This window comes from Antechinus flavipes, chromosome 3 (genome assembly GCF_016432865.1).
Source record: "Antechinus flavipes isolate AdamAnt ecotype Samford, QLD, Australia chromosome 3, AdamAnt_v2, whole genome shotgun sequence".
Taxonomy (NCBI): domain Eukaryota; kingdom Metazoa; phylum Chordata; class Mammalia; order Dasyuromorphia; family Dasyuridae; genus Antechinus; species Antechinus flavipes.
This window is the reverse complement of record NC_067400.1, coordinates 553,591,690-553,604,880: the sequence shown is the minus strand read 5'-3', so window position 1 is coordinate 553,604,880 and position 13,191 is coordinate 553,591,690. Positions and strand designations below refer to the sequence as shown.

The 13,191-nt window shown below is 37.8% G+C and overlaps 1 protein-coding gene across 1 annotated transcript; it reads right to left on the bottom strand.

The window, feature by feature from the left end:
- Positions 1-2,475: 2,475 nt before the first annotated feature.
- LOC127555276 (heterogeneous nuclear ribonucleoprotein H-like) lies at positions 2,476-3,921 on the bottom strand. Its single transcript, XM_051987501.1, has one exon. The coding sequence runs from the start codon at positions 3,919-3,921 to the stop codon at positions 2,476-2,478; it is 1,446 nt and encodes a 481-aa protein (XP_051843461.1).
- Between the last annotated feature and the right edge of the window lie 9,270 nt (positions 3,922-13,191).

The window sequence follows — 13,191 nt, the reverse complement described above, 5'->3', positions numbered from 1 at the left end:
TGATATTTCTGTTGACTAGCTGAACCCTTTATTGAGTTGAAAATTAGTCCAGGACCACTCCTACTTAGCTTGAATTTAAGTGGTCTCATTCAACTGGGAATCTAGGCCTGGGGACAGTAATCTCATTCAATTGAAACTTCAGTCTTAGATTTCCTATTAAAGGGCAATTTGGGGCTCATTTCTTTCCAGAATGTCTGAAACAGGACAAGGAAGCCTTGTCAAGTAACTTCTCTCGCTTTCTTTCTGTCTCTCTTTGGCATAGCTGTCTGTCAGGACTCCGCCTGCTGTGAAGACTTTCTTTTCTTAATGTTAACACCTCTGTTTATCGCTCTGCCAGGAGTTTGTCAGTTGGAAGTCAGTTGTCCTAGCAAAAGCTAACTTCTGCAGTGCCAACAATAAACTTTCTTTTGCCAGTCTAATATTTTGGGTTCATGAATTCTTTCATGTTGGACCTGTGCCAACCAAAGAGTGGTTCCCACAACTCTCTGCACTCCCACTAACCTCATCAAAACCACAAAGGCAGTTTTTTTTATCCTAAAGTGCAAGTTCTTCCCCCATTCTCCATTAATTGGCTATTGCAGAAATTATATAATATGAATTTCCACCCCTCATTATATACTCAGTCCCTGCCCCCAAGAAGCTTAGATTCTTATAGGGAGAGATAATTTGAGAAGGATAAGGGACCAAAGCCCAAAGAGTTCTTTTTAAAATCTAAGACCACCACTCCTGATTATAAAAGTCAGTCCCTCCCTTCAAGGAGCTTAAATTTTTATGGAGAAAGATAATCTAAAGAGGCTAAGTCCAGAAGGTTCATGTTCAAACCTAAAACTTCTGCAACTGATTATATTCTTTGATGTTCTTGTGGGTCCCAGACTTGCTCATCATTTCTTATAAAACAATAATATTCCATCATCTTTATATATCACAACTTATCTCCCAACTAATGGAGATCCACTCAATTTCCAATTCTTTGCCTCTACAAAAAGAACCTCTACAAACATTTTTGCATGTATAGGTCTTTTCCCCTCTTTTATGATCTCTTTGGGATATAGACCCAGTAATGAGACTGCTGGATCAAAGATATGCAGAGTTTTACAACCCTTTGGGTATAGTTCTAAATTACTATCCAAAATGATCGAAACCTTTCACAAATCCACCAATAATGTATTAATGTCCCAGTTTTCCTACATTCTCTCCAACATTTTGCATTCTTTTCCTATCATGTTAGTCAATCTGAAAAATATGAGGTGGTACCTCAGAGTTGTCTCAATTTGCATTTCTCTAAACAGTGATTTAGAGCATTTTTTCATGTGACTAGCTTTAATTTCTTCCTCTCAAAACTATTTATATTCATAATTTTTTTACCATTGGCAAATGACTTTATTAATCAGTTCTCTGGCACATGGTTTTGATGGAATACTATTATTCCGTTCTTGTTGTAAGAAATGAGGAAGACAAGTTTTTTTTTTTTTTCTTAAATCTGTTTTTGTTTTAAGACACATAAAGGGACACAAAGGGAAGTGAGCAGAAGCAAAGGAACATCATATACAACAAGAGCAATATCCTATGATCATCTGCCATGATTGATTTAATTATTCTCAGGAATCCAATGATCCAATTCACAATTGTGAAGAGCTTATGATGATCTAGTTACCTGCAGAGAATGAACTGATGGAGTCTGAATGTACATCAAAGCATAATTTTAAAACCTTATTACTCTATTTCTTTTGGTCTGTTTTCATCGTTGTTGGATCATTTTGGTCATGTCTGACTCTTTGTACCCCCATTTTCTTTTGCAACATGTCTAATAGGGAAATAAGTTCTGCATGCTTACACATGTGTAAACTATAGCAAATTAGTTACCTTCTTATTGAGAGAAGGAAGAGAAGCATGAAGAGCTTTCAGAACTCAAAATTTCAAAAATAAAAATTTATTTTTATAAAATAAATGGTAAAAATTTGGTTTTTTAACATGTAATTGACAAAATAAGTAATTTTTAAAGTGTGTCTCCCAAAATGAATTTAGCATTCCTGGTAGTGTGGCATGACAGTAATATTTAACAAACCTGAAATTGCTTTAACCTCAATACTTATACACTCTATTCATAAAATATGACTTGAGAAAAATGGAAAATTTTTAGCAGTTATAATCTTTATTAAGTTTTCTTATTATATCATGAATGAATGTTTTCCTATTTTCTAAAAATATCAAGCTTGGAGTTTTGAAAAACAGTTCTGAGTCTAGTAACAGTATTTGAAGCTTGTTTTGAAAAAAAGTAATTTTTCTTTGCTTTTTTTTCCTTGCTGAGGCAATTGGGGTTAAATGACTTGCCCAGGATCACACAGCTAGGAAGTGTTAAGTGTCTGAGGCCATATTTGAACTCAGGTCCCCCTGACTTCAGGGCTGGTGCTCTCTCACTACACCAATCAGCTGCCCTTTGCTTTTTTTTTTTTTTTCCTGAAGATTAATTAAGAGTCAATAATCAGGGTACATTACTGATTCACTTCCCATACTGGACATGCCTGTTATTTCTTCCATTCTATCCATTCCCACAGAAACAGAGCTCCCCCAATTGTTGTAGCTGTTGTTCATCTCTCCTTGGTTTTCTATGCAATATGTGGTTAAAACATTGGAGTTTTCCTGTAAAACTTGATCACTTTTGCTCATGCTCATCTGCCCATCGTAGGCTCCTCCAGAAGCCTCATTCAGCTCCTGACCAGATGGACTGCCATAACCAGGCAGGTTTGACAAGCCCATGCCCCCCATCATTTGGGGATCATAAACACCACTGTCTGCTGCTGCTACGGAATTGAGGAAGAGTTCTATGTACCTGTGCTGCATATTTGCTTTGTCTTTTGACATGGCTGCCACGGCATCTTCATGAGTAGCAAACTCTACATCCGCTTCTCCAGTCACTCTGCCATCAGCTCCAACCTCAATGTAAGCTCCCACAGGTTTGAGTGGTGAGAAAAAGTCATAGATATCCTTTTCAGTAGCTTTGTAAGGCAGCCCTCTCATGTGCACAAAATGGCCCGCAGGACTCTGGAAGGTAGACCAGCCGGATCCGTAGCTGTCGCCAGACACGGCTAAAAAGTACCTGGGATCTCTCCCAAAGTGATAGTCATTACTGTATCCAACGTAGTCTTCGTAGCCTCCGTACATGATTTCGTGGGCGCCGTATCCAATATAGTTTTCGTAGCCTCCGTACATGATTTCGTGGGCTCCGTACCTCATTCCCTCAAGCCCCGCTCCTCTCCCGAGGCTGCCATAGTATCTGCCAGTCGGAGGTCTGTCATAAGGGCCCGGACGCTGCCTCACCATTTTCTTCTGAGGCAGATCATAATGAGTGTGAACTTCTGCCTGGCTGCTTTTGAAGATTTCAATGTACCTGTGGCCCATTCTCTCCTTGTGTTTCTTTAAGGCCTTTTCAGCGATCTCTTGTGAAGCAAATTGCACGAAGGCTTCCCCGCTGTTCCTCCCTCGGAAGTCTACCTGCAGCATTATCCCATTCGGCATGATTTCCAACCCTGAAAAAAACTGAACGATGTCTTCCTTGTTGCAGTTAAATGGGAGCCCTCTAAGGCGCACATAGCCATCGCCTGCAGGGTCAGGACTATTGGGAGCAGTGCGCTTCAGGGTCCAATCCATCTCCACACCGTTGGACCTGAACACTTCCACGTATCTGTGTGCCATGGTCTCTCTGTGTTTTTTCAGAGCCAGTTCGGCCTCTTCTTCAGACTCGAGCTCCACAAATGCTTCTCCGCTTGGTCTCCCCTCTCTGGTATAGATGAAGTGAATTCCTGCCACCCCATTTCGAATTCTGCAGCCTGAGAAGAAGTGTTGGACATCACTGGCCGAGCACGACCAAGGCAAGCCCCTGACCTTCACCACAAAGCTGCCTTCTGCTTCGACATTCAGCATCTTCTTGACTAGTCCGCAGTTTGATAATTGACTTCTGTGTCTTCAAAGAAAATCTCCATTAATTTTTATTTCACTATCAAGAGTTCTCTAAACAAATCATCCTCTTTGTGTTTATTTTCTCAACTTCTTTCTCTTATGTTATTGATTTATCTAAAATTTCTAGCGCTATAGCAGTGGTGAAAAAAAAAAAGAATACCTTTCTAGCATTTCGCATAAAATAGACAGGAGAATAAAGGAAGTGACAAGACCCACAGAAAGGACAGCTTTGAAACTCCTCTGCACAATTTATTATACATTTGAAGAGAAAATAAAGGTGAATTAAAAGGAATTTTTTTTGTTTCATGTATAATTTTCTTTCACTATTCTTTGTATGTAGAAATATTTGTGTTTCTCAATATATGTAAAATTCAGAGTAATAAAAAAGTCGGAACTAAAATCTTTATCTTCCAGTCAAGTCAGTCAAAGAAAAAATAGTTCCAATGACTGGGAAAAAAAGAGTTCAAGTACCAAGAACCACAAGCAGGATCATGGATATCTGGAGTGTGGGGTCTTACTGTGCCTCTTCCTGCACTTCCCCAAGCTTATAATGCTCTTTCTTGCTTCTATCCACTGAACTCCCTGGGCTTCAAGATTCAACTCAAATATCCTACTTTCTGGAGCAGCTCTTTCTGTGTGTTTCTCCATTATTTACACACCATATATTTTCCATTTAAATGTTTGTTTGCATGTTATCATTTTCATTAGAATGTAAGCTCTTTGAGGACAGGGACTATGTTTTCCCTTTCTTTGTATCCCCAAAACTTAGCACAAATGGTTATTAGCACATGATAATGAAGCGGATTGTGGTCCTTTTAAGATCCTTTCAGATTGATTTATGATTCAGATTACTCCTAGCCCCTCCTGGCTGATGCATTATCAATTCAGGAAGCCTGCACCTTTGATTTATAAATCCTGGTCAAAATCATCCCTTTGAATTCCAACAGGAGATCTGTGCTTGTCCCAGCCTCCACCAGATAGGAGCCAACTTGGGCTCTCACAGCCCCCATCGAATCTGAGGCAACTTGGGACTCCATCCCTGGGCCCCCTTTAGCTAAATCTCTCATTATATAAGGAGTCAAACTAAAATCCTCTCTTTGCAGAGGTTCCAAACATGCCAGCCCTATTTTTGGAACCCCAAGGAGCCTCTGCCCACTGGAATGCGGTTTTTAGTGCCTGCTTCTCTTTATCCTCACCTATTTCCTTAACTAGACTTTAACCTTACTTCCAATCCCCATAATAAACCTTTTTTATCAATCTAGGTTTTTGGATCTTTAAGTTCCTTTACAGAGAACTGCTTGAGCCTCGAAGGGACTTCCCCAAATCTCCCTACTCTTGCACCGAATCCATAGGTATTGTAAGGGAGCTAAATCCCTCCATTTGATTGTCCGAATCCCAAACTTGCCACTAGACCTTATTTAACTCCCCGATCACCAGAAACCCTAATTTCATTTGGGTACTCCAAATCTAAACCTCATCATTAAGAGTTTAATAAATGCTTATTTACTGACTGCCTACTATATACATAGGTTGATACTGTCAAGCAAAGCAATAGCTTCTGGATCCCATCTCAGAACCTCCCCAAGAATTCAGCTGCAGCCCATCTAATTAGCCAAAATAGTGCAAAACATCGTGGTCATGGATGTGTGTCAAGACATCGCTCACCTTGTGAGTGAGTATAATTTAATATTAATACCCAGCTAACCACATGACAAACAACCAGACTCTATTATCCCATTTGATACTTCCAGCTTTGTGAGTTCAGCTAATAAGTAACTTTACCATTTTCATGGAACTATAACTATGATATAGGCCCTGATTCAAACCCCATCGCTCTAACTGACTCCAAGTATAAATAGGCTATCTTTCAGTTTTTACAGATTTGAAAGTAAGATGTATTTCCCCGAGAAAACTGCAAATTACCTTTGCAATCCTACTAGGAGGCTTCCTGGTCAGGAACACAGCTCCAGCTGGAGTCTAGCTCTGAGCAAAGATTTGAAAAACTGGCCTAGTGCTGCTCTCAAGTGTCTCCTTCCCTTTCTTATTTACATTAAAAAGGTGTTAGTTGCAGGTAGAAAGATCCCTTTGTCTTTCTTCACAAAGGACCACCCCTCAGGGCTTGGCTATCCCTCTTGCTCTAAGTTAAAACCTCATTTAGTTACACATTTAGCACATTTACCTCCTTCAGAGTACCACATAGTGTTCACACCTCAGAAACAATGAAGAGGAAATTTATCCCCTTAACCACTTGATCAGATCATTCTCTTAAGCACTTAATAAGTGGAAAGATGGGGGGAGGTTCCAGTCTTGATTGCAGTGAAAAGGTATTTCTGAAAGGTCCTAGAACAAAATACAAGCATTTAAGTAAGCCAATCAAGGAAGCTTCATTTTTTTTTGCCCTCAGTAACCACAGTCCCTTGAAGAAAGAAGTCATAGGAGTCATTCAATGCAGCCATGTACTTCCAGAAATAAGGCACTAAAGCAGGGGTCCTCAACAGTCAGTCGGCCAGATGGGGCAGCTGAGGACTGTTATCCCCCTCACCCAGGGCTATGAAGTTTCTTTATTTAAAGATCCACAAAACAGTTTTTGTTTTTACTATAGTCTGGCCCTCCAACAGTCTGAGGGACAGTGAACTGGCCCCTTATTTAAAAAGTCTGAGGACCCCTGGACTAAGGAAACAAATAGAAAGATAGTGATTTCTCCAGTCTCAGGAATAGTCCAGGACAAGGATAAAAATTACAGAATTTCAACTGAGTCAAGGAAACACCCAAAGTAGATATCTATGCAATGTAATAGGCTGAGGCTTGAGTTGATGCACTGAGGTCCCAAGCACATGAGGCTAAATAGTAATTGGACCATACTCTATTAATGTATAAGCTTGGAAAAAGAATGGCCCCTGCCCACTCTTGTCCTGATGTCTTGTATAGGAAATGACGATTTTGGTGGGTGGAGGCAGGGGAGTGGAAAAGGAAGGGGAAGGAGAGACTGCTTGCAGTGCCATTGCGACGGCCCTTTCAGCTCAGATCCCCCTCTGTTAGCTGGCTTCCTGTCACAGCTGCCCATATTGCTATCGCAATCCTTATTCACCTCTTCACTTCAATAAAGATTGAAGATTTTTCCCTTAACCTGAATTCCTGACTCGGGCTGATTTTAAATACGTGGTCATTACAAGGCAATAACCAAAAATAATTAGATGTATCTTCTAATAAGTACAGCGACAATTTGAAGCCTTAATGCATAGCAATGGCTGTGTAATTTGTTCTATTTTTTTCCCCAAACATACTCATAAGCATAATAATCATTTTTAAGGTTTGCTGAAGGCTCTTTTTATTTATGGTGTCATTTGCACCTAAGAAATTTGTGAAGTTAGTATAATTTTACCCATTTTAAGGCTGGGGCAAAGAAAGTTAATTAAGTACTTTGCTCTGGTTTTCACAAGTACTAATTGAAGAAGAATTGTAATTCAGGTTTTCCTGAAATCACTACCTTGTTATCACCTAAATGCTTCAAATCTCCATTGCTTTCTTTTTTCTAAATTAAATTTTTTCATATATTTTTTAATTTTTAAAAATTCATTGTTTATTTTTAACATCCTTCTTTTTAAACTTTGAGTTCCACTTTCTTTTCCTCCCAAAGGTAAGTAGTACTGTATCAATTATACATGTGCAAAACACACTTTCATATTAACCATTGCTTTTATTTATGTTTTTTATTTTTCAAGCTTTATTTTATATATTTTTAGACTAGAGAGAATATTCATGCTCTTCTGACTTCATAAATGTTATTTGTCCTTCATTTTGTTATTATTTTGCCTTGGACCATTGTATTTTTTAGAATAGATGAGACATTCAGCAGATCATCATACAATTCTGCTGTTACTTTGTATGATGTTTTGGTTCTGCCCATTTTATTTTGCATCAGTTAATGCAGATATTTCTAGGTTTTTCTGAGAGCATCCTGCTAGTCAGTTCTTATAGCACCATAATATTCCATCACTATCATATATGAACAATTTATTTTATAGCTTTTTGGACATAGTTCCGAATTGTTCTCCAGAATGATTGAGACACTGTACAACTTCATTAATAGTGCATTAGCATTTTAATTTTCCCACATCTTCTCCAACATTTATCACTTTCCTTTTCTGTGAAGTAAACAGAAATTTTACTGTCTTAGTTTCTAAACTGTGAATAGCTAGAGCTATCCAAAAATGTCAAGAGACATGTTTTAGAGCCCAAGTAATTACTTAATTACTTTCTGAGTGAGAAATAAGTTTGCAAACTCCTGGTCAGGAGACCTTCTTCTACTATAGGAAAGGTAGAAATTTTATACACAAATCCTAAATGAGAAGGAAGGGGAAAGGTAGATTACAGTACGATTTCAGAACCTGAGTGCTTTCCCATGACAAGGCCAGTGCAGAACAATATGGGTCTTCTCCAATTCTGTGGAAACAGTTTGCAAGTGATTGCTTCAAATCCTGGAGGTCATTACTTGGTGAGGGATATGACCAGAGTTCTATGACAGACAGATTCTATAAGCTTTGATTCACTTCCACTTAACATACACAGGAGAGCAATATCAAGACTTGATTGATCATTTCAAGCTGCATAGTAAGACTCTGAATTCCAAGTCAGAGTCCACTGGAAAAATGATTTCTCTGGAAAATCTAGATTATTAGTATATTCATCACATGTATCATATTGATAATTATGAAAATCATAATAATTTTTCCAGTCATACACAGTATGTAGTACATAGTTCAAAGTTATTTAAATGTGCAGTTCTCTAATCAATAGTGATTTGTTGGAATCCTAGTGTTAACTCAACTTGAAACAAGGTGATAACTCAAGGGAAATGTTATAATCCTAGTGCTAACTCAATGTAATTGATACAATGCTTGTGTTCACACCTTTACTCACTGGAGTTCACAAGTATGGGAGATTTCAGGGTTTAGTATGAGATATCCGAATTCACACCTCCTTTGAAGCTCTTAGGGACAAAGAGCACACTGGGAGATACCCCACAATTCCTCTCTCTCATATATAAGAAACAGACAGAGGCTCTTGGAGAGAGTTCAGCTGAATTACATTGGAGAGGAGCACTCTGGGCCAGACACAGAGCACTCTGGGAGAGCCAGAAGCCCTCTTTCAGAGGCAAGAAAGATTCATTACAACTTTTACCTTGGTGCTGGCTGCAGACAGAGGCAGAAGCAAAGGACAAAGCTGCAAAACCAAGGAGAGAGAGAGGCCTCTAAGAAAAACTAACCAGGCTATATTGAAGGACACAATAAAAGATATGAACTTTCAGCATCTGGCTACATTTGGGTGACTATTACTTTCAACTGAAACTAAGGCTGCCTCCAGAAAACCTCCCTAAAAAACCTTTCTCCCAGAGAGAACTATTATTTTAAAGAAAGAAAAACACCACAGTGATTTAGAAAATTTTTTCATAGAACTATAGATAACTTAGATTATTTTGCCTGAAAACTTCCTGTTCATCTCTTCACTATTTATCAGTTGAGTAATGATTCTTATTCACATAAATTTGACTCAGTTTTCTATATATTTGAGGTCTATATAAATGAAATCTAATTCAAAGAAACTTACTGTAAACATTTTTTCACAATAATGATTGCTGTGTAGTCTCTCCATCCTATTTCCCCATATTTCATACTCTTTCTCTTCTTTCACCTTGTCCATTTTCAAAAATATTTTGCTTCTGTTCCCCAATTTACTCTCCCTTTTATCAACTATAACCCCCCTTTTTTTAATGTGTGGACTCTGAAAAGAACTCCATCAGTCTTTCACCATTCTGTTAAAGACTTCTGTCAACCTTGTAAGTTTTCTTAGACTGAAAAAATATCTCATCCTAACTTTTTGTTTGCTCTGATGCACCAAAATTTGATTTAAGAATTATTTTAAAGTTGTTTAGAGGGAAATATTGGGAGAGTTCAGCTGGATGGCTATCCTTAATGTATTCTCTTTGTTCTACCTGTACTTCTTTCTTGTAAAATCATCCTGAATTTGCTCCCATAATTTCAGTCTGCCTCCAGGGTTTCACTGTTCTTTCCATTCTGCTCCATCTCTATTGGTATATACCAATAGAACTTGAACCATAGAACAATAGATCTTGGGCTATCACAATCTGTAACATCTAATTACTTTTGTTGCATGAAACCAAGTCTAATCAAGTCATAAATATTTACAGTGTCTACTGTATTCCAAGTATTATGCTAAACACTGGATTACATATGAATTATTCAACAAATATAAATCTTGAATGTATTTCCTCCCACCCCACTTTGAAAAATAGGAACTACAATTCTTTTTTTTTCTTTTTTTTGCTGAAGCAATTGAGGTTAAGTGACTTGTCCAGGGTCACACAGCCAGGAAGTGTTAAGTGTCTGAGGTCAAATTTGAACTCAGGTCCTCCTGACTAGAGGGCTGATGCTCTATTCACTGCTCTACCTAGCTGCCTCCAATTATTTCATTATAGTTTAATAGACTTATAATGTAGAAATCTCTCCAATCAATTAGTGACCCAATATCAGAAAGTGCTCTTAATCCCATGAAAGGATAATTTCATCCACTGTTATAATGACTATGGATCAATAAATCAACTAATATTTATTAAGCTGATTTCTCTGTTCTAGGCATTTGCCAAATCTCAGGAACACAAAAAAGAAGCAAAAGACAGGAGCTTAAAATCTAATGGAGAAGACAACATGCAAATAAATATGTACAAGCAAGCAATATACAGAATAAATTGAAAATAATACTCTAGAATCATAAGGGTTGGGAAAAGCTTTCTGTCAAAGATAGGATCTCAATTGGAGTTTTAAAGGAAGCTAAGAAATTCAGGAAGAAGAGTTGAGGAGGCAGAGCATTCCACATAGAAGACAGAGAACTATGGTATGGAGTATCTCAGTTATGGAATAACTAACAGGCCATTGTTAAAGAGTACATGGTAGGGAGTAAAATGTTAGAAGAATGAAAAGGGGTAGTAGGGTAGATTATGAAGGATTTTGAATGCCAAACAGAGGATTGGATTTTATGTATGATCCTGGAGATGATAATGTGTCACTGGAGTTTATTGAGATGGAGTGTAATATGGTTAAACTTGTACTTCAGGAAAATCACTTTGGTGGCTGAATGGAGAATGGATTGGAGTGGGGAGATACTTAAGGCAAGTAAACCCACCAGCATAAATTTGTGATTGTCCAGGTGTGAGGTGATGAGAACCTGTGTCAGCAGTTAGAGGGGAAAAGAAAGGTAAAATTTTCAGGCCTTGAGAAGAGCTCAGATATAGGGGGTGGAAGGCAATATGAGAAATAATGAGGAGTTAAAGATGTCTCCTAGGTTGTGAACCTGAGGGATTGGAAGGATGATGTTAAGGGAAAGTTAATGAATTCTCTTTTGGGCAAGTTGAGTTTAAGATGTCTTCTTGAATCCAATTTGAGATATCTCAAAAGCAGAAAGTTCAAAAAGGGATAGATAGCTTTGTGAATTGTCAAATTCACAAATTATATATATTGTTCTTGCCAAGAATAATGGAGTGTTTTTCCATTTCCTTCTCCAAGAGAAGATGCAGAAATTAGCAATACAAAACAACAATCCTCACTTCAGAGAAATGAGCTACCATCTTCAAATGAATGATTTAAGCCAGAGTCCATCAATAGAGACTATCAAAATATAGTGCTATGCTTTTGCAATAAGAAAACATGATTAAGGTCACTTATTCCACAAATAGTGAGAATTCTCACTGCTCAAATCTTCACCTTGATAGTGATTCAGAAACATTCATACAGGCATTTGGCTTTCTTCTAGGATCTTTAAAGGACTTTCAATAAATGCAATTGTTTTCCTAATCAATATCTAGGAACTCGAATAAGCGTGCAAATATACAGATGGATCATGGAGGGGTTATATTGTAGGTAGCAAAACATCAAGAGAGATTCTGTTTCAATTTAAGGAAAATGCATAATCTGGAGAAAGAGGCCTATTTTCCTCAGCAAGGTATGTCAGTTCTGAGAAGCTTCCCTTCCTCTTGATAGTCTCAAGTTACACTTGGGTTTGGTTCATCTTTTCTTCCTGGCAAAAATTGCTAGCAATTTTTTCTGCCAATTTTAACTTAAGTAGCACACAACAGAAAAGACCATATAGACAATGACAACTGTAAAACACAGAGAAACTGTAAACATCCTATGTTTTTCTCCAGAAAAAGAGAAATCCCTGAATCATGTCATGTCAGGAAACCAGAGCAGTACATGCCCCTCTTCTGCTAAAAGGAATTTTCTTGCTCTGATGAAGAGCACTTGCTCCCTTAACGAGTCTGGTCATTGACAGAATTCAGGGAACTGATGGACTGAATTTATATATTTACTTCCTTCACTCAAGAAAAAAAAAAAAAAGCCCTTCGAAGCAGTATTGAAGAATAACATACAGAAAGAAAAATCATATCTAAAATTCTTACTGGTATCCACTTGAAAACTTAAGTTTATAAACAAAAATGATTCTCATTTCATATTAGAAATACTGAAGAAAATAAAATAGGTTTTCTCCAATGTATTACTTCAACAGACACCTAACAGATCAGATTATAAATTCCTTTCAGCCTTATTCTTGATATTCAAAAGAAGAATCAAACTTCTCTGACTTGACAGAGGCATGTTAAGCTTGTTTGGCTGAGTAATCATTGTTTGGGTTGACAGTTGCCTGTTATTCTGTCACCATCCACAACTTTATCTGAAAACTTTATTTATTAACAAAGATAATTTTTGATGTGTCAACTCCCTGGATCTGCTAGAGTTGCCTCAATGCTGATAGAGTGGGATGTGGGGGAGGAATTCTGAGTGAGCTTAGAGTCAGTAATCATCAGTTCTTAGAGTTTTTTTTTAAACATTCTTTTGGATTCTGACCTAGGCTGTGAAAGCAACTGAAGTTGCTTTATCTTTAGTATATAAGACCAATACTGGAGAACCAGACCAAACTGGACTGGGTCTGTTCTGCCATTTTGTTGCTCATATGACTCAAAAATCTGTCAAGATCTTTTTGGATCTTGCCTTAATCATCCAGTGTGGAAATCCCCCTTCTAACTTTGTGTCACTTGCCAATTTGATAAGCAGGCTATCTGTGATTTTAACCAAGTCATTGATAAAAATGTTAATCAATACAGGGCAAAGCAGAGTCCTGGGAACCTCCACTATCAGCTCCTGCCTATGTGAAATATAATTG

Bases quoted from the DNA above. Each gene is read 5' to 3' on its own strand.
- LOC127555276 (XM_051987501.1), bottom strand. From the start codon at position 3,921: ATGCTGAATGTCGAAGCAGAAGGCAGCTTTGTGGTGAAGGTCAGGGGC.